General features: G+C 38.7%; 1 protein-coding gene across 2 annotated transcripts in view; it reads left to right on the top strand.

Moving 5' to 3' along the window:
• Positions 1-612: 612 nt before the first annotated feature.
• Positions 613-22,897, top strand: part of LOC124155874 — a 28,914-nt gene continuing 6,629 nt past the window's right edge. The window contains exons 1-5 of one of the 2 annotated variants that reach the window (XM_046530034.1): positions 613-1,250; positions 12,600-12,914; positions 15,742-15,925; positions 17,356-17,544; positions 18,934-19,040. In XM_046530034.1, coding sequence (XP_046385990.1) covers positions 1,224-1,250; positions 12,600-12,914; positions 15,742-15,925; positions 17,356-17,544; positions 18,934-19,040 — 822 coding nt within the window. In that variant the 5' untranslated portion in view covers positions 613-1,223. Of the gene's footprint in view, positions 1,251-8,265; positions 8,498-12,599; positions 12,915-15,741; positions 15,926-17,355; positions 17,545-18,933; positions 19,041-22,897 lie in introns of those variants that run through there. The other variant, XM_046530035.1, reaches the window with a different exon arrangement.

Below are 22,897 nucleotides of genomic sequence, written 5' to 3'. Positions count from 1 at the left end.
CCAATACGCATAAATTTTTCGGTAAAAAAATAATTTAAAACAGGATACAAATACTGGCGTCAAAAACACTCGAGTTATTACCATCGTTTTTAAGTTTCAATATCTCGCCATAATTGAAAATAAGGCCTTAAATGTTAAAGTGGGATGCCTAAATAATTAGAAAAAATTGAATATATCTCGTTTATTCCTTTTCCTGATGCATCCTGCAAGCGTGACGTCAGGTCTATCAGATTACTAATCAAATTAATTTGCAAATTTACAGAATTAAATAATAAAAAAGTTTCATTTCAAGAGTGTTCCATCTTTATTATACAAACATATGAAGCTAACGATGATTTTAGATATTTAAAAACTGCCATTTTGAAAATATTCATAATTTAAAAAAAAAACGAAGCGGTTTCTCAGACCGCACATCATAGAGGTTACCGCACATCACCGGTTAAGCGTTCACTCACGGAATCCGAGTCTTCGTTTTTTTTTACCCTCTCAATTGTATACGCGCCTGTAGCATCGTCTTTACCTTCACTCTCACCAGCTGCGGCCTTTCCTCCTCCCCCACTCAGCGATTCCCCTTGATCCTCTCACCCCCAAATGTCGCATCACCGTCGCGAGGTAGCGACGCCGCTGTCTCGGCGAAAGGGCATTCGAACCCGCGCACAGACCAACGAACCATCGCCTTCACGAGCGCTCTTCCCACGGCGGGAAAGTCTGCCCTTTGGAGGAACGCAGGCTGGAGTCTGGAACGATTTTAGGCTACCACCAATTCTGCGCCAGAACCGCCTTGCAGCCAGGGCGAAAGAGTTAGAAGGCGATCGAAGAAAATCGTTGCGGATAAATAGAAGCATCGTGGGAAGTCTATCTTTTCAAGTGCAACGTGAAAAAGAAGAACGACAGTTAATCAAATCAGAGTAAGCGAGCGACGAATCTCTGAAGTTTGAACTGAAGTGCAACGCGAGTCTTTTTTTTTTTTTGATCGAGTGAAAGTTTTAAAAGTTGAGTACTCGATTCAAAGGCCGCGTGGACAATAACGTTACGGAATTCATTCATTTGTTCTGAACAGAGGGAGAGAGAGAGAGTGAGTGAGATTCACTGGTTTGAACCAGTTGTCAGCAGTGTGCTGAGAACTGGTCAAATTTCGGAGTCCTTCTTTGGATCTCCGAGGAGAGCGTCGAGGTTTCTGTCTAGAAGAGGAAGAGCGGAGACACGACAATATCCACGTGCTGATGAGGCACCCGAATTTGCCGCTGAAAGTGAGTCGGTCTGATTGTCTCTCTACATTTAGCAAATGGCTCAATGTCACGCGATTGGAATGTGACCGCGAAAATTCACGGCATGCCATAAAAATTTGCAGTGATGCATGTCATAAAATCTTTCGAGGATATCCGTTTTTCTCTAAGGTTTTCATTTTTTTGGCATAAAAACACTTAATCTATCTGCGTTTTCTTTAGATTGCGATGGAAATTTCCATTATGCTCTCAAAATATTTATGCAGTTGTTGGAGTCATGTATTTTCTGGCTGTTTCATTTTTCGTTAGGTTGCACTTTATTTTTAATCCACTTAGCTTTTAACTTCATATATACCTATGACGAAGAATAATATTTAATCTCTCACGATTTGCATTTATATTTTTCTTCCCTTTATTTATATTAATACATAATTTCTCAACTCAATAGTGTGGTTTTCTTTAAATGTTGATCTCCCTTTTTGTTGCAGCTTCTCTTTTATTCGAATGTTATTGTTTATGATTAACACTATTACATAATAATTTTTATTGCACTCAGAGGAAAGTTTTTCTTTTTTAATTTTTCTTTTTTTTCAGTTTGGGGCAAAAAGCATGAAATTTCGTTTTCCAAATTAATTCAATCGTTTTTCTTACGAAATTAATGGGAGACGACTGACCATAAAAACAGGATTATGAGTGCAAAATTCAGTAGGTAACTCTATAATGATAGATATCGTCATTTAAAAATCTAAAAGCGTGAAATACGTACTCCAGGACTAGTAATATTTCGATTTAGACAGTAATAAAATAATAGGAAACCACCCTATTATGCAAATAATCAAACCATAATAGCATTACATACTTCTAGCTTAGCTTTTCATCGGGTCACAGTCAATAGGCCCGCTCCTAAAATCTCCGGCAACAAAACGCCCGGGACAAAATCCCAGCGGCGACAAAACGCCCGAGACAAAATCACCACGGCGGCAAAATGCCCGAGACAAAATCCCTGCGGCGACAATGTCCTCAGGGGGTTTTGTCGCCGGGCCTTATGTCGGCGGGGTTTTGTTGCCAGGGATTCTGCGCTGGACCGTATGTTGGTAAGCCCTTTTCATCTAGTCCACGGATCCAACCCAAATACTGCATGTGGAAAAAGGTACCTTTTCAAGTAATAACAAAAGTTATTGTCGGTAGTGAAGGCTGTTTGGGTGCTCCACCGGGTAACCTCCTCCATGGCTGCCGACGTTTCGGGGCACGAGTCGTACTCCATCATCAGGGCTGAATGCAATGCTATGAAAATGGGCGGAGCTCCCGAGCAGCCTTCACTACCAGCCGGGAATCAGCATCAGATCTTACTTAATAAATTATTGTCTTTTCTAAGATAATGATGAAAGAGGTTCGGATTGGTGTGGCGGCTAGAGTGTTGGCTTCCCACCCGGTGGACTCAGGTTCAAGTCCCAGTGGCGGCAGAGAAAATTTTAAGATACTGCCAGATCCCTGCTAGCATTGGGTGTGAATTCGTAATGGTCGTTCGGAATCTACCTTCATTTGCGGAAATCTCATGTTTTTAACACCGAAGTCGCGATTACATAGCGCTTGCATTCATTCTGTTTTATTCTACGGCAGAATATATTTCTCATGGCCAATGTTAAGAGAAATTGTTTTGTAAAATATTCGATTGGAAATCTTTATTTTTTAGCATCTCACACATTCTCGGTAGTAAAATATTAAGCTTTGTCATTTTTAGTTTGGTTTGCGATAAAATGTCACAAACAAAGTGGACAAATTTCCAAAAACTGGCTAGGAAGCGGATTAAGTGGAATTCTAACTGTTTTAATCAGCAAATCTATTTCAGTGTCAATATCCAATTACATGACTCACCAAAATAATTAGGAAATAACTACCTAAGATAACCACGGGTGATAGTACCTCTGTCTCTTATTTTGAAGCGATGAGCTAGGTAATGTAATGACTTGGGGAAAGATTAAAATGTCATACTTGACAGAGGACAAAAGAAGAAACTCATTGTATCTGGAAATGTAAAAGTGAAAGACTTCCATTAAAAGAGTGTTAAAGACAGTTACGAAGGTGTATCATCTTACGTTAGACTATGCTGGATAATAATAACACTGAATTGTACGGGGACAGGGATATTGGAAGATATGTCTTGACAGGAATCCCTATGGTTATTTATCTCTATAGTTATCCCTAAATTTATATTATTTTATTTTAGTGCGTAAAAAATTTTCATTTTTACCTTTTTTCTTGTTTATTTTACTTCAATTTTTCAATAAACAAAAAAAATTCTGTCCCGCAAAAGGTCATCCCTCATTTTTCAATACTTTAATTATCTTCGTGAATTCGCGTGGAATTACGAAATACTTTCCTCCTCCTAGACCATCCATTTTTATCTGCCGTTAGTATTCAACATTAACAACATTTTTACCTGTTTATTTTACTTGTCGATTTTTATCAAAAACTCTTTGATTTTTATGTCAAAATGCTCTCTTATCATACCTTAAACATATGCAGAATCCTTTCTCACAGTCTGTCCCGCAAAAGGTCATCCCTCATTCTTCAATATTTTAATTATCTTCGCGAATCCGCGTAGAATTACGAAATACTTTCCTCCTCCTGGAGCATCCATTTTTATCTGCCGTTGGTATTCAACATTAGTCCCAACCAAATCCCGCTTTAGTCTAAATTTTTCTTCTCTCTAAGCGTCCTGTTTATTATTTCTGGACCCGTAATGGCTATAGCTATTACTTTTGCATCTGCTGAAACATTCGCATGAACGTTTTTCCCTTACGGTCAAACCATACTTAGATAATGATATGCTCACGTTCCGTTAACTGCCATAACGACCAAGAGATAACGCTTCGCCTCGTAAAGCAAAACATTTTCTAATGGCGCACAATTCATACCATCGTGAGAAATTAGAAATGAAGCAACCTTCTGAAACATCCATAACATAATAACCTAGATTACATAATGAGTTCGCACTTTCACTGCATGTAGTATTTACCAGTTAGAGATAGCTCCCTCTATGTTATTCTTGTAAACTTGGTGCCGTCACTTTAGAGCCGATGAATAGCGTAATGCATGATGGGATAAAATTGCTCACAAAATGACAATTACTATCACAATCACGATTACAGGTAAAAATTGTTAACAATTTATTATCAAATGCACATATAATTGCTAACAAAATTTTACCTGTGATTTTGGAACATTACTAAGAGATTTATTTCGCACTATAGATATGTGGTTACCACCAAGTGAAACCTGAACATTTTATCTATATTCGTAATGCTGGTACAGCAACTAAGGCTACACTATATCGGAAGATCTATGGTTTGCGATAAATGACCAGGTGATGTCCCACAAAAACTTTTATTGTTCCGACCCAGGATTTCGAATAGTATACAGTCATTATCAAGGTAAAAAATAACCGTTTTATTGAGTGAAAAGACCAAATAGAAAAACATCGGCGCCTAATATTTTTCGCCCAGAGTTATTTCATTAGCATCTTCGATTCCTTGCTATTTTTAATCGAGACACTTTTCCTGCTCTTTTGGCTTAGGACGGGGAATTCCACACAAGGTAAGTGCCCTTGGCTCAGCACCAGTTTCAAGGCCGTGTCGCGAGGAGGAAAGGTCGGACTTAAAGCAAGAATATAGATGACCCGACGAGGAAGAAAAAACACTATTAAGGGCTGGTTTTTCAGAGGAAACTGTCGAGTTATCCAGTGACGCAGCAGATGATATCTAACTAGAGATGATTTACCAGTGAATAGCAGGCCACCCGGCATTGCTCGGGAAGGATTGTACTCTGAGAAGTGGAAAACTTGGAACGTGGATTTCTTGAAGACAGTGGATTAAATGCTTTTATCTTTGAGAGTGTCGATAGGAGTGCCTACCCCGCAGGATGTCCAACCGCCGAAGTTATGTGACGTGACATGACAAACGGTAATAGAAAAACGACGCAAAGGACGCGTCGGACGAAATTGAAATAATATTTACGGGATTTAAGAGCAATTAGATGCACCTAAGTACCAACTTTGGTTACGATCCCTGCATCCACATTGAAATGCATCGCCCACAAACAAACAGACTTCCACTTTTATATATACAGGGTGTTTCAGGAGGATTTTCAACACTTAAAGAGGTGATGGGGGAGGCAATTTAAGCATTTTTGTCCTATAAGCATGGGGTAGCAACTTCTTAGTTACCGTTGCTGTGGCAACGCAAACATTTTTTATGTATTTTTTCCGTTACTATGAAAACAGTTTTTCTTGTGTATCCACTCTTTTCGACATTTTACTTAATACTCCGGATTTTTAAGGACATTTAAGGAATTGTCTTAAACAATTAATATATCAAAATGAGTGGGATTGCGCAATCGTAGTATTGATACTCGCTCAAAGCTTTCGTTTCATCAAGCTCAAAGGTCAATTGTTTAATTAAGGCAATTGAGGTTGTGAGAAGCCAAGGGGTACAAGTGGTTTTTTTCTCAACAGAGCTAGGTTAAGTTAATTGTTAGAAGAAATACACAAAAACTTGGTTTCCAAGGGATACGAGTGAGTCTCTGATCTGTGGTGACATCGAGTGGAAAATCGAATGCACTACTAGACATCTAATTGATCTGGTTTGTTTTCTGTACCTAATTTCTGTGCCTAAATTCTAAAGAAAAAAGAAATCACTTGTATCCACTCAATTATAATCGCACATTTTCGTCCAACCTTAATTGCTTTATGATATCCAGTGCATGAAATAAATTGTCGAAAAGGTCGGATACCCAAGAAGAACAGTTTTCATGGTAACTTCAAAGTGCATCAAAAAAATGTTTGCTTTGTCACAGATCGGTAACTAATGAGTTGCGACCCCATGTTTATAGGACAAAGGATGCTTAAAATGGTCTATCACCTTCTGAAATATTGCAGATTCCCCTGAAACACCCTGTATAGCTGAAATATGTTAAAGATCAACTTTTGTTGGTATCAACTTCAAGACCATCTTGATGATTAGAGTTTAAAATCAATCGTCAAGTAAACAATATGGTGACTATATTTTAGAAAAAATAACGTTGGACAACTGGCTAAAAATTTGATATCCTACGTTTTGTACTTCGAATAGAAGATAATATCGTTTCTGTTTTTATTTATGTAGTATAGAGCAAAACTGTTGAGATTAGATAAGCCAGATAAATTTTTGCACCTTTATTGCTTCTATTTTCATGTTAACTTCGACTTTTTCATATCCTTTGACGCTTCTCTACTATAAAATATTTCATGCAACATGTTTTTTGCCAATTAACAGCAAAAATAAGTATCTTATTCTTGAGTGCAAACGGTAAGTCGCGCGAGAAGGATAGAGTCTAAGTCTATTCTTTAGTGAATCAACGTAGCAAGTATGACACGTCGCTTACAATAGGGTGTTAAAACCTATGAAAACCATAAGCGAGTGGATAAATTAGAATAATAGCAATGGCGGAGCTGTAGTTAGATATAAATTTCTGCCTGTGATTTTCAAATTTATTAAACTTAATTGCGTAAATTATGTGCTTAAAAGGATTAATAAATATTTTTCTTGTCCATGGTAGTTATGTTAACAATAATTTTAAACCTTTCTTGGATATCCATGCAACATTTTCTGCTATTTGTATTTTTTCGATATTTTGCGCCATCTCTCAGATAAAAGGTGGCCAAAATGCACGTTGATCGGTGGAAAACGAATTCCGGGACCAACCATGAAACATGTAGTACGTCTCATCACTATTATGTGGTCACTTTCATGAAAACTGGATAAAACAGGTAAATCAGATAGGAATTCCCATGTACGTCCATCACAAGGGCAACAACGATTTCGCTTAAGCTGAGACCTCGGCCCTCAGCTGACCTATCCCGTCTTCAGATCTCTGAAACATGTGAATAAGTCGAACAAGGTCGAACAGCGTTTGAAGCGTAACTAAATTTTTTTAAATTCTGACGTATTTTTGCCATTGCAATAAATTTTATGTTTTAAATTGTCAATTTCAACGGCTCTTCTCGTGTTGAAATATCCTTAGTAAAAAATTGGTTTTTGGTCGTACTTTTTTAGAGGTCTCATCGAGGAGAAAATCGAGGTTTTCAAGTATGAGGAAAAATAATCCTGCCACTATTTCTTTCGGGTGCCTGGCTCGAGACAAAATAATGTCATTTCTATGACAAACTCATGAGATATTTTACTGTTATTTATGTAAGTTAACAACAGTCAACTTTATATTGCTTTTGCTGCACAATTAATATTTGTGGAAAATAGGAAATGATAGAAACATATAATGGAAAAAGGACGAGGACAACGGTGCTGTGGTAGATGGAAAAAAGCCAGAAATCAGGGGGTAAAAATGCGGCCTGTATGGCACTTGAACCCAGACTCTCCCGGTTGCTGGCCGGGTGCTCTAACCACTTGCGCTACCAGGATGCTCAGGTTAATCATTATTTCGGCGGGGGTAAATGCCCATAAAACTCCCTTTGCTTCGGCCCACAAGAGTAACCAATATATGGCACTGGGGCAGCTCACCACTCACCAACAGAAGGAATGGACGAGGACACAAGGATCAAAGGAAAGATACACACTCACACGACAGCAGGAAAGAGACAGGAACATGCGTTTCGGGGCACGCAGAGCCCAAGTGAAATAAGCCAGAAAGGGATAGGAACATATAATGTATGAAGGACGAGGACAACGGCGCTGTGGTAGATGGAATAATACATTTATATTTATTCAATTCAATACATTTATATTTATTTATATATATGTTGATTATAACTATTGTTCATGGCCTCCGATCGTGAAACGGACTTCCCCTGTGGCGTCATTTTGCAGTGTAATGTTTGTAATTGCGTGTTACGGTGGAGGTAATCGCAGTAGTTAGGAGCCGTGGTCGGAAAGCACTCGAGTAGTGGTGACAGTGGATTCGGTGCCTCTATACGCGTCACCAGTGGCTCACCCCCGCCACCGGTAAAAGTGTGGTTTCCCGCTCGCGTAGTTCTGTTCGTATCCGCAGTCAAGCCGGGACCTCGTGTTCACGTAGGCGGGATGTGGTGCGGCGGCTACCTCAAGGCACCTACTACGAACGCTCGTCTTTCCTCCTCCTCGTGCAAGTCATTTGAGAGTTGAAGGCGATACGGTGAGGATGTCACTCAGGTGATCCGGAAAAGTGAGCGGTCGGCGGAAGAAGCAGAAACCGACTGACGGCCACTACTGCAGCGTTTACCCAGGGACTTTAACGAAACGGTAGGTGGCACTATGAGGTTACCAGCAAGGAGACTGCATAGAGGAGGTCCAATTCCATCCCATAAAAGGCTGATTTCTGTTGCCATTTCGGTCGCATTTTAATCGATTTTCAAAAAAGACCGCGGCGCGTTCATGAGTGCAACGCGATTCATTTTTTCCAGTTATTTTGCAGTGTAATGTTTGTAATTGCGAGGAATGACATTGAATGTTTATGAATTTGATAGACCACATCATCTTCGTGCATAATTTTCGGTTAATAACCTTAATTATACCTTATTTCTCCTTGTAACTCGCATCAATTTGTCCGTCAGCGACGCGAGTGGCGACTTTTGTAAACCCATTTAAATGCGCAGTAGGTGACAACACATTTAGTGGTGGATTTGAGGTCCTCTTTTGTGATATTCATGGTTACTTGATTCGCTTATTCAAACGAAGTGTCTGACAACGGGCGGCGAAATATTGAAACTCAGGAGAGATTATCGTGTGAACAAGACTTTTTTGGGGGAATACGGTTTTCATTTTTTTGTACGTTTTTATGAAGATTGCCATTGATATTATAGATAATTTAGGAGATGGCTTCCAATAAATATTATCTAATTAATAAAGTTTTACCGAAATTGATTTTTTCGCCAAAAGTTACGTCTAAATAGCTTTCGGCCCGAGTGAAAAATCGGATATGGTTAGGGGACATTACATGTTTACACCTTCCCGAGCTAGACTCGCGCAAAATATCTCAGCCTTGAAGCTGGCGTCTTTCGTAGACAAGGTAAAAATATTAACCTTATTAATTTTCCAAGTGACTCTACCAATTTAGAGGGCAAACCCATCTACATATACTCTTGCAGACAAGCTATCACTATTATCGCATGCAATTATTTCATATCATCATCATAAGTTATCAATCCCAAGACTGTTTCGACGCAGCTCTCCATTGCGCCCTCCTATCAACTAGCCTTTTCACAGTGAAGTATTCATTCTCCCGCATTTAGGCGAACATGCCTTGCTTTCTAGGGTGAGCCGAAAAATGACTTTTTTCGGGATCTAATTTTTCCCCCTATGCGGGAAAGTTGTAAATCTGTATCAGGGTATCACGTCCGATTTTTTTCCGAAATCGGATAATATTAACCACTACCGCCCAAGCCTTAAAGTAAATTGTGCGAAAAATTGAGACAGATTTTGGAAAACCTATTGAGAAGAAATTACTGAAAGTAATACCATTTCCTAAGCAAATAATGATGATTTTAACTTTGAGCATGGTATACGGAGTTGAAAGTTTATCTAAGAAATTCTATTGTTTTCCGATGGGTGAGAATGGTTAACAATTTTCGAGTTAAGACGACCTGCATACCATCCAAATTGCCTGGTTGCGTGTGACATCACTTCATGTTTTGACTGATATGCTTTCCCCCCCCCCCCCCTCCCTCCCCTCGCCGTCTCTGCCAATGAAGGGACTTTATAACCCATTTCCACGATTTTCTGGAGACATTCTAATTCATTGAAGCCATTTGAAAAAAATCACAGTAGGTAGGGAACATCATAAGCATTATTCCGCCAGTACTACCTACCCACCTTCCTGTGACAGCTGGTTCTCCGAATATTAATGCGAAAATCAATCAACAGTCAAACGAATGGATAAACCAGTTTTGGAGGCTATATTTTTCCCAGATTTGTTTGGTATTCGGGTCTTCCAGCCTACTTACATTTTCACCTAACCAAGTAACCTTTTGATGATAAGGAAAGAGAATAAATAACTCCCTCTCATTTGGTACAACTTTTTCATTTTCTGAGACACAGTCACTTTCAAAAGCCGGTCCACATACCCGGCGCAGCCGTCTCCGTTATTCTCCGAAGTCGACCTTCGCGTATTTCTTACGCGTTCCTTGTCAACTGGGGATCTATTTGACTTGATCGGGTTGTGCAAATGGTGCAACTTGTCTACTTTAACCCTCGCCTAGAGCCCCGAGCACGATTTAAGATGTAGGAAAGCCTGGTGAACCCTCCCCAATGCCAAACAATTCCACCACGTAGGTAAGCGAAGAAGAATTTGAGGATTTTTTCGACGAGTAACCCATCGTGCGAGGAAGAGAGAGAAACATTTGAGTGGTTTATACTTATACATCACATATAGTGCAAATATATGTTCCATGTTAAATATGTTATGCTGGTATATGTTAAAGACATAATCTAGAATATTATTTTGTAGACGACTTTTAGAATACTCTTTAAGACGTAAATTCCGATTTTTGTTTCTTTTATATGTGCGTTGCGGCAAAGATGCGTCTCGGTATTTTTAGTGCAAACCAGACTACTTAGACCATCAATCTCAGAATACTATCAGGGTGAGAATCGCGTGACTGAGAACTTCGCCTTTTGTTCTGGCTCTGGGAGTCGGGAAAGTCGCGAAGAATTTAGGAATAGTGAAGAATGCTTTGGTAGGACTTAACTCGGACGTTGAGAGAAAGTAAAACTGGCCCTTTCAAGGCACAGAAGGCATAAGCAACACCCGAAGCTCGAGCTCAGCGGAAAACGTTGTTACTCTCGCTAGCCGTGGGAACCGACTTTTGAAAGTGACTGTACATAACTTGTTAAAAATGTATTTTAACATCTTCATCAAATTTTTAGGGCATACAGAGTAGGCATCTGTCAACAATTGATCGTATTTCGAGTATGAAGTTTGTATCTGACAAAGTTCTGAGGCAAAACGTTCGAATTTGGGATAAAATCCAGTATATTTTAGGATCCACTGTATGTAATACGAAAATTTTAATTGGAAAGCATACATTTATATGGTTAATAAGTAATATAAACTATAACCTGTAAATAAGACCTATAAAGATGCGAGGTAAAGACTCGTCGTCATAAATTGGAGTCTCATTCGCACATTTTACTTAAAAGACGCCGAATTCATGTTTTTTAAATCACCCTTGCTTCCTTGACCTTCCCTCATGGCGCAGAAGACCATGGAAGTGTATTAAAGAGTGGAGATTCTTGTTGCGATATCTCTGTCCTTGCTTGGATATTCTTTGTGTTATAATTATTTCCGTTCATGACCGAGCTTTTTTCTCTCATCCAAGTGACTTAGTGCGGTGATGTTTAAAATTTTTGGCTGATACCCATTCCTAATCCCCAATCTTATTACTTTCTTCGCCAAAGACGTTTTATATCCTTTTATCTATTCATCAATTTTGATGCTCATTGACTAAATATATGACATATTTCTATATATAATCGAGCCTTGTACAGTGGCGGAAAAATTAACACAAATCTCATTGATGTCGAATTGCAGCCAGCTCAGGAAGTACTTGAAGACGCCCGCTTCAAGTACTTACTGAGCAATATCTTGTCTACTTTATGTTCTCAGATACGTGATACTAATTTATATGCATTCATCGGAAAAAAACGATTTAACGGCTATAGACGTCCTCAAGGTAAAAGAAAAATCGCTCATCCCAAATTCCTACTCAGAGGACTCGCGCCGTTCTAAAAATCGCTTTTTTAAAGATCGAAAGTTGAAATATTTCCCCGATTTTCGTTCAATGGTTGGATCAAGGTTAGGATACGAAATTAAAAATTTCATCAGACGACAATACATGTATTATTAAATAAAATGAGGGTAGAAATAACTACAAGAAGTGGATTAAATATTGAATATTTAGTATTCCTCCGACACTCATTAACCAGAAGTGGTTAGGCTGGTGTACAGTTTTTATTTAAGGTGGTTTGGCTTTGATATCAATCCACCGCAGAATTGACATTGACACCGAGGAGTAAATTAATTTGTTCGCTGCAAAAATATCTAGAAGGCTAAATTTAATTTTTCAATAATATGTTTATATTTTCCTTTAAGGGTTTATAATAAATGTATATATTTAACCGTATACGCTATTTTATTTATCTCATAAAAATTATTTTACGTTTGCCTACTATTCCATAAAACCTCCCCGAAAATATTTTCTGGCTACGGCCTTGCCAGGGTCGGAACAATGGAGGTTTTCGTGGAACATTGCTAAGTGATTTATTTCGCACTATGGATAAATTGATGTTAAGATTCCATTTACTTGCCTCACTTTACTTAGGATTGCAACTGGGATTGTTTTTATAGATGATCTTTCCAAGTGCGAGGTTGCTGTTGGTCCTCGGTGCTTTGAGTGCTGCGGTTGGCGTTGCGTCAGCAGCGGCCTTAAAAATTGCACCAAATGATGAAGAAGTCTTGATGAGGGCGCCGAGGCAGGCGGAGGAGTTGGGTGGTCCTCAGGCCCGACCTGTGGTGATCTCTCCGTGCCCCAGCATCCTCTACAACATTCGATTCCGTCCGGACGGAAGACGATGGAGTGGACTGTTCTCCTACATTCCCGACGAGAACACCACCGGGGTCGTCGTGGAGGTCGAGCTGGATAAACCCGTCAATTTCCTCGGCGTGAGTATCAGAATCGATGGCGCTACGCGCGGGGTAAAAAGGTAATCGGTAACACTGTTCTGCAAAAAATGCCTGGCTACAATTTTGGGTGTTTCTGGCTAATTTTGGGTCGTTGGATCCGAAAATGACCTCCGTTTTTTTCTATCACTCTCCATTTTTACGAAACCCCTAAATTGGGGAAAACAACCCCTTATCTGAACTTATCGCTTTTCAAGGGACTTTTACTAATGTTATCTGCTTCTGATTGAAAAGAACTGACGTTGAAGGAACTGAAAAGGATGTCAGGGTCAAGAGAGAGACAAACTTCACTGGGGTTGAAAAGAAATAGGGGGTGAAAATTGTAAAAAAATAACTTTTAAAAACGTTAAAAAAACCATTTTTCTTCATTTTTATGACACATGATATGGTAGCTAATGGAAAAGTTTTTAAGGGATGAATACACTGTTCATCCCCCTACTTTGTAAGGGATTAATACAGCGGTTCCCAAACTTTTTCTTTCTGCGACCCATTTTAGCCCATACGTTTTAGCCTTGACCCCCTAAAAATGGTTGTCTAAGTTTAAGTACATAGTTCACTTTATTATTCGCACATCTCGCGACCCCTTTCCGAACGGCCCGCGACCCCCCTGGGGGTCGCGACCCCCAGTTTGGGAACCGCTGGATTAATATAACATAAAATATAGGAGGGGAAGGGGGGTATAATTAGAATAATCTACTGATGAGATATTCAATATACAGGGGCTGTATATTGAATATACAAGGGCTATTGGGAAAGTAACTTCCGTTTTTTTATAAATAAAATGCTAAAGTATATTTACAAGATTTATTGCATGCATCTTAAAACTACGGCTTTCCTTTACTTTTCAACATAATTTCCATGAACATTTAGGCACTCATCATACTAATAAACTAACTTAGAAATTCCTTCCGCGAATCTCCCGCCTGTTCGTTGAGTCATCCGGTGACCGCATCTATGAGCTCTCCATCATCCTCAAATCGCTGAGAGCCAAGCTATTTCTTTATATGCAAAAACCCATTCCAGAACAACTTCACTCATAATCTTTGAGCCATACACAGTACAACGTTCCCATTGAATTGCTGCTGCCGAATATCGTATTCAAGAATATTTCAAAAGAGAATCCTCAAGTTGGTCTCTTAATCTGTTTTCAACCATCGTTCATTTAGATGGACTTACAAAAGTCGCCATTCGCGTCACTGACGGACAAAGAGATCCGATTTTCACGGGGAAATAAGGTATAATTATGGTTATTAACCGAAAATTAAACACATGATGATATGATCTATCAAATAAATATAAGCTCAATGCTATTACCCGTAATTACAAACATTATACTGCAAAATATTGGAAAAAAAGTTCACCGCATTGCACTCATGACCGCGCCGCAGATAATTTTGAAAACCGATTAAAATGCGACCGAAGTAGCAACAGAAATCAGCTTTCTATGGGATGAAAATTAGGCCTCCTCTATGCACTCCCCTTGATCGTGTAGCTGTGAACATTCGAATAACAGCACGCACTTCACACTTGGCGGGATTTTATATTGAAGCACACATGTTGACAAGTTACCAAAAAACAACTAGCGCTCAAACGACCTTCACTCCAACACGACAGAACGCCTCTTTGAATACTGTTGTTTCCTGCTATTTTATATTGCCTAAATCGGAAGATTATTATTCCTGGAGTACGTATTTCACGCTTTTAGATTTTTAAATGAAGATATCTATTTTTCACGATTTAATGAAAAAAGAAAATTTTCTAGCGCACGAAAACGCGACGGCTAAGTATGATTGCTGGGAAAAGCCCGTGTGACGTCATTATGGCTCCGGCTGCCGCCGTGTGAGACTACCATGGTGCGAGGCTATGTGTGCCACTACGATGCAGGCTGCTAGTAGGTAGCGTTTGGCTTAAATAAGGACAATTAATACCTTATCAAACGATGGAAACTTTCCGACCATAGGCAATTTCAATAAGTGGTTATTAAGAGATGTTTCCCTGAGCTCTGTTCCTCATTCATGCATTGGTAATCTCAGACGATGTAAAACTCGTATCTACTCGTATAGAAACTAGGTCCTTGTGACGTCACGTGGAGTGGCATCACATGGGCGCCAATCTGGCCTTTTTCAAATGAGTATAAAATTGACCATTGCCATTCGTCTAAACCGGTATTTCTAAAACCAAATAATTTGTATATTATGAATACACTGATGACGGGTAACGAATCGCAATCAACGCCTTTCGTTTTCTTTGACGCTATACGAGTAAATGCTATACAAGTAGTCAATTTCTCCGTAAATCCGACTCGGTCTGCTGTCAGCGACGGGTGCAGTGACTTCTGCAAACACATTTAAAAGCGTGGTGGATGACAGTATATTTGTGACGGATGGAAAAGGCCCCAATCATAATATTTGTGTCCAGAATACATATACCCGTGGCGTAGCGAGTTGAGATATCCGGGGTGGTCCAGACACCCCCCCCCTGAAATGTGGAAACTCAATTACTTTACTTCTTAAAAGATACAAGATATTGACAATTATGATTTTATAAAATATTTCTTTTGTATATTATCTTATATATGTATATAATCACTCTAATCCAAACTTTCTTAAACTTTGCAGGTGACGTGATTATTTTTCTATTACCATAGAAGTAAAGGTAGCCTAAAATATCTTTTGCTCCCCCTTGATTTTTTTCTGTATCCGCTACCGATATATCGCACTTCCGCCAAGTTAAGCCGGAAACGATTTAACATGTTTTTTATGCGCCCTAAGTTTAGCATGACTCAGTTGATTGTCGTTTTTCTCCTCAGAGCCCGTTTGGGGAAGTCAGCTCAAACGACAGCATCACGCACGTAATAAAAAATGACGACTACGAGGCGGACGTGGACATTGATCTCAAGTTCCGAATCTTGGTGCAGTACGAAGTGGCGGAAGACCCACCCCGTGTGAGGACAATCAAGTTCAACGGAAAACTGATATGCCCCGACGACGGAGGTCTGCCTTGATTTATTTATTCATTTATATTTATTATTGATTTTATAAATCGATTACTTTTCCATTACCTCAATTATACAATAATTAATAACGTCTGCGTATATCGGTCTGGAAATGAATTGCAAAAATGTTTGCCGGAAAAAAAAATTAAAGTTTAAAATCGTTCATGATTATATGTATTAATTTATTGTAACCATTATTCTTAGCCCTGAAGAAGATATGAGAAAATACCGAAACGTCAGCAAACATTTCTTTCCATTTCATTTCCAGACTTATACTCCAAGACGATATGAATTGTTGATTTTATAGTTTTCCCAATACATGAATTAAGGGAAAACTCAATTTATACAGGCTATACAAACATGAACGTGGATATAGTCCCAATTATTGTAATGTGTACATTACATCGGGATTAGTCAATATAATCCATAAATAGCATCGGAGCTTTACAAAATTTGTTACTTTCTTGAAACAGATCAAGTTCTCTACAATATTTTTAACATTTCTCACACATTATATGTAATGGCGAATTTTGGGCATAACCGTGTTTTACATAGCTAAAATGAAACAAAGACTCGAATCTCAAATGAATATTTGAAGCTTAAAAAATTTACTCTTCAAACAAATTTGGCATTCACCAATATTCATAATGTCAAAAAAGTACATGGTATCTTTAACGTGTATTCTTAACCCACACCCGCTCGGAACAACTGGCTACTAGTCAATTGCGGAATAATTATTAGTGGACCCTTTTCCGACGATCATAAAATTTGAAGAATACGAATGCGACCCACCATACGGATTGTGTTCTCACCAATGCAAGGGATGTTTAAAGTGTAATTTTTTAACTTAGTGAATCAAAAACTAAAATTGAATTAAATTAATTTCGAACCGTATCTTCAATCAAGAAGAGGATCGTTATATAAGAGTTTGAAGAAAAGGTTTGTGAAGAGTCTGATATGGACTGCAGCTCTTTACAGCGCGGAAACGTGGACACTCACGAAGGAGGACGAGAGAAGACTGGAGGCCTTCGAGATGTGGGTGTGGAGAAGAATGGAGAAGGTGAAATGGACGGGGAGGAGGAGAAACGCCGAAGTGCTGGTCATGGTGGGTGAGGAGGGTCAGCTTTTAGATGAGATACAGAGGAGACTGAAGGTATGGATGGAGGGAGTACTTAGCGGGGAGGGGGTGTTGAAAACAGTGTAATAAGGTAGAATTTACGTAAAGGAGGGAGAGGAAGGAAAAGAATAGGAATTTTAGATAGAATGAAAGGGAGTAGGCCATATTGTGAATTGAAGCGGGAAGTGCTTGTTGTACAGGGAGGCTCCCAGAATGCCTCTCAAGTACTCCATGGAAACATACCTAAATCAGTAGAATAAATAAATAAATAAATAAATAAATAAATCTTAAATTAATCTTTCTTTATTCAGGCGAACCGCCCTTCACTTCTGACGTAGCGGCTCCCACCTTCTCACCCCCTTCCACCACTACTAGACCCCCTTCGACCACTACTAGACGCCCATCCACTACTACTAGACGCCCTTCCACTACAGCACGCCCTTCCACAACTACCGCGAGGCCAGCGCTACCTCCCATTGAAGGGGATATTGCTGTTACCGGTACAGTATAACCAATTTTGTCTTTTCTTTTCATTATATTCATCATGATCATCATTAGTCAACAATCCTATAACTAAACGAATTTAATTTCTCCTTTCGAATAATATTTAGGCATTCTTTTCGGGCTCTACACCAGGTTTATTCAGTCGTATTAGCCGACGTTTTGGTAAACGACTTGTCTTCCATTCTCAATACGTGTTACTATCTGAATTTCGAACTTCACACTGAAATGAAATTGTAAATGTGTGAAATAGGACATTCTTTGAATAACACGCCTTGAAAATGGATGACGAGTCGTTTTACGAACGTCGGCCAATACGACTCAAATTAACTGGTTGAGAACCCGAGAAGAATTCCTCAATATTAATATTGATTTGATGCAGCTCTCCTATCGGTAAGATCTTAGATTCTTCCGGGGGATCAAGTGCAGAAAGGATTCTCCAGTTTTTTTACCGGGTAATTGACTCCATGTCTCCCGAATCTTCTGAATGAAGATCCCCTGCGAATGAGAGGAAAGTCGTTTTACGAAATGTCGGGAGGCACGGACGAAAGCCCGAGAATCCTTTCTGCAGCTTTCTGAGGTCTGCTTTTCATTGCGACGTATTTCTTCTCTTTCACATCCTTAATGATCTGTCCAATGCAACTCATTCAGGGCCTTCCTCCCGTCCACCTGTCCTGCTACGATTGTTTTCATCACGCCATCATGCCGCATGATGTAGCCAGCTAAGTTGTCCCGTCTTATTTATACGGTTATTAGAAGACTTCTCTTTTCCCCATCTCTTCTTATCATTTCCTCAATATTTACTCGGTATATCCATTAATTTCATCATTCTCCCATTAGAAACTTGCTTCTATGTAGCATCTGAGGAATTGTATCCATGCTTCTATACGTATTCTCAGCTGTAAGTATATTCTTCTTGTTGTAGAAAGCCCTCTTTGTCAGTGCTGTCCTACTTTTTATTTCTAGCTTCCATCCGCCATCGGTCATTCGGCTTCCCTAGGTTACTAAAATCTTTTATCTATTAAAGCTTTTGTTTTCCTAGTTTTGATTTTTGTCGATGCCTCCCATCTTTTGATGCATGCGAATATCTAAAAAAAATTTATGGTTAATTTTCAATTGATATCTAGTCTTTGCAATTTGCTTATTTAACATAGCATTTTCTATCAATGGTATTCTGATACCGAGCTTCATCTAATGACCGGCCATTTCATGTTGATTCTGCCAATATATGCCACATTTTCTTTCAACTAAAAACATTTAATTTTCAATTTTAATGCTTTTCATGAGGATCAAATCACTATTTTATAAACTATTACACACCTGGTGCAGTATCCTTATTTTTTATGGAATCTGAAGCCCTTTTTCAAAGTGATGTTTCATTTTTTCAGTTACTACATCTGTTTCCAGCTCTACCTCTACAAGTAGCCCTAGAGAGAAACTTACGGAAAAAGTGGTTACCACCTCAGATCCATATGAAATCAGTGGAAATTTCAAGGTATATATATATATATATATATGAGTTTTTTTCTCTTAACCTCTATGCATAGTGTTGATTCAGTGTCTTGGAGAATGAGTCTTGAGGAATTTTAAATACAAATTTTTGCCAGCATTTCGATGTATTTATACACCTTCTTCAGGGTTATGAAAGAACGATAGTTCATGCATTTGTAACACAAAAGGCAAAAATGGTTATAAGAGTGTTTTTTACATTATTAAAATAAAAAAGAAAAGATTTCATTAGTAAGTTTATTAGAAAGAAGAGACTAGAAATTTGACATTTTATGCATCAAAATTATGTACTCTATTCATTCATAGCCCTGATGGAGGGGTATAAATCTGCATTTAAAATTCTCAGAGACCTATACTCTAAGACACTGAGTCAACGGTAAATAAAATTCAAGCGATGCTGAAATAATTTCACTTTCCAATTTAATTGGTGTACAAAATATATAATCCTTTCATCTGGTGGGGCATGGTTTTTGGAGGAGCTTACTGACAGCTTAGGTCATTTGCTCCATCTGGGAATGGTATGGAAGGAAGGGAGGAGAGAAACCCGGCTTCGGCATTAGCCTGCTTTTCATGAATGACGACAAGGGGAGCTAGTTTTAGCCCTTTAGAACGCAGCGTTATTTCTGGTAGTATCAAACTTAAAGATTTGTCATTTAGAAAATGCGTACATCTTCAGGTCAATCTCAATTATCACAGCACCTTAATTTTTGGCCGTTTCATTTTGCAACACATAATGACCTGCACTGAATTGTTGAGGCCTTTACTTTGTAGAATTCCATTGTATGGTTGGAAGAAAATTACTTTGCTTTTCTACAAATCACACACTTTATTGCCGACTAGTTTCGGTACACTGTACCATTTTCAAGACTAGTGATGCACGTAAGATTTTTCCGGGATATATACTCTGTGGTCGGGTGATTGGATTTTGCCGGGATTAGATTTTCCCCTTCCCCTCCAATCACCCGACCACAGAGTATATATCCCGGCAAAATCTTACGTGTAACACTAGTCTTGAAAATGGTACAGTGTACCGAAACTATAGTCGGCAATAAAGTGTGTGTTTTGTAGAAAAGCAAAGTAATTTTCTTCCGACCACATAATGACCTATTCATCTTTCGGGCAGTAGATGATGTGCAGCGGACATATTTTTATGCAACGTTTCTTCTTGTTGCTCAAGAGCAACTTTGAGATGGAAAGGCTTAAAGCCACATCCGACGGACGGAGTGATGTACTTGAAATTCCCTCCACAAAGCGCTCCGGTGGGGATCGGAGAATCTAAAAAATCTCTGTCAACGCCAGGATTTGAACCCGGACCCACCGGGTGCGTAGTCAGTTCTTCTAGCCATCTCACTGACCCTATCCGCAGTATATTTAAACTTTTCACGTGTTTCCGCACAGTTAAGAAATTTTAAAAGCGCCGACACGGGTGTACCCAGGATCAAAACTAGGGGGTGGGGAGCAAGCCATGATCGTTAAAGTTGTAACTTTTTAGCTAGGAAAAGATGAATGAAACCAACATTTTACGAAAATTTCAACAGCAGTTTATTATTATATTATAAGTATTTGCTTGAAAATAATTATTTTTATGAAAGTTAAACAGAGCTAGGTACAGAAATTGATAGAATTAATACACAAAAACTTGGTGCTCAAAGGATACAAGTGAGTCTCTGCTCTGTCCTGACATCTAGTGGAAAATAAAATGCACTACAAATTAGTTGATCTGTTTGCTTTCTTTGTCTAATTTCTGTTCCTAACTCTACTTAGAAAAAAATATTACTTATGCCCCCTGGCTTCCAACTCCCCCAATGAAAAGGTGTAGCTCCTATTTTGAAAAAACATTGAGACTAAGAGAATTTGATCGGTGGACCATTTGTTTGAAATATATGTTTTACGAGTTTACTTCATGGAATGGTGACATCATAGATTAAAATATTAAAAATGTTATATTCCACATGGTACCTACTATAAAAAACTTTACCGGGTTCGGGTCATGATCAGGGTTCGTATTTTCTTGATTAAGACCAGGAAAGGACGAAACCGGTAGTTTAAAAAAAACAAATACTATGTAGAATACAACATAGTTTATTTGTGAATCTATCAACCCATTTGTTAACTAAAATTTGTAAAGTATGATATAATTAATGACACTAATAATATTTTAGATGCTACGGCCTGCAGTATGTAATATTTTATTGGTGCTTCCCTTTCAGGTGGGGTTTTATTATTATGCATTATAGGAATAAAAGATATTAAGATAATCTATAATCAAATTCATATTATTAATTACGAGCCAGATCTAATAGAAATTAGAGTCCTTGAAAGTAATCTTGATAAACAAAGTGTTTTAGATAAATTTATTTTAATTGAAAAGAGAGAGATTATGACTCACATAAAAAAGGCTTTGAAGTAATTAGCTTCATTGGCTTATTTTTTATTTTTGGGTGTAATATTGTACAAACATATTTTTATGTTTTAAGAGCAGTTTAATTCTGCGAGGAATAAGAAACGTATTAAAAATCACGCTATCAGTTCTATCAAAATGGCTCTTTGATTCAGACACATTTCCCATCAACTCTTTGAAAATTGGACCATCATATTGAAAATTCCATGGTGCATTCAGTAGACCCTGGAAATTGAAGCCCCTTTAAAAAATGCTTGAAGTGTGAGGTGGTCAAGGGAAAGGAACTGGTTGCCAAGTACAATCTGGTATTTAAGCCAAGCGCTACCTGCTAACAGGGTTTTTTGCTACTAGATAGCAGCCTGCATATTAGCGGCACTCATAGCCAGGCACCAAGGAGGCCACACACGGCGGCAGCCGGAACCAGAATGACGTCACACGGAATTTTCCCAACATTCAAACTTAGCCGTCGCGTTTGCGCGCGCTTGAAAATTTTCACTTTTCATTTAATCGCGAAAAATAGGTACCATCATTGAAAAATCTAAAAGCGTGAATTACGTACTCCAGGAGTAATAATCTTTCCATTTAGACAATTAAAAAAGCATAGAAAACCACCCTATTCAAACCCTTGACTGAGTTCGTGGTGAGCTCTACCCTCTCCTTTACAAACCAAGCTTACGTGTCGTGTCACTGAGCGATGCAGTTTTTAGTAATGTCCTTTTTAACTCGTTTTTATTTTTCCTATGGCTCCCTTTTAGGTTTTCTTCCCTTTGTGCTTTTAATGAATCGATTGAAAATGATTTGTTTGGAGTTAGGTAGCGATTCCTCCGGGTTTCCTTCCGCGTTTATCCATTGGATAAAATGGAAAAACCCGGAAAAATCGCTGCCTCCCGACATAATCTCCGCGGAAGCCTGCTTAGATAGATTTTTCGAAATTTTGAATTTAATAATCTGATGCGAAAAGGGATAAGTAGCATCAGATTCTGAATCGGGATAAAAAATGTATTTATTAGAAATCTCTGCAGAATGGTGGCGATGAAAACTTCGAGGGTCAGTGAAATGCATTACATAGAGGAAATATTATTTACCTCGATGATTTTCCTTATTCTTATTTCCGTTTATGAGATGCACTTGCGCGTGACTACGTCATTGCACACCGCAGGATGTTTCACCGTTATTTCCTTGTACAATCATTCATTGGCCATTACAATTGGCGTGGAATGAGCCTAAACTTTTAGTAGTCAGGTTTTCTACAGCCTAATTTTCATCATGCGACGATTCATCTGCCTTGATGAACACGCATGAGTCTAGAATTCAAACCGTCAGCTTTAGAAAAATTTGACGCGATGGAAAACCCCGATAATAATCCTGCAACTGCTTCGGCGGGGAAGCCTAAAGGCCGTCTTACACGAGACACGCGGTTGCACAACGTGACGTGTGCGCAG

Source organism: Ischnura elegans, chromosome 3, assembly GCF_921293095.1.
Source record: "Ischnura elegans chromosome 3, ioIscEleg1.1, whole genome shotgun sequence".
Classification (NCBI taxonomy): domain Eukaryota; kingdom Metazoa; phylum Arthropoda; class Insecta; order Odonata; family Coenagrionidae; genus Ischnura; species Ischnura elegans.
This window is presented reverse-complemented; position numbering and strand designations above follow the sequence as displayed.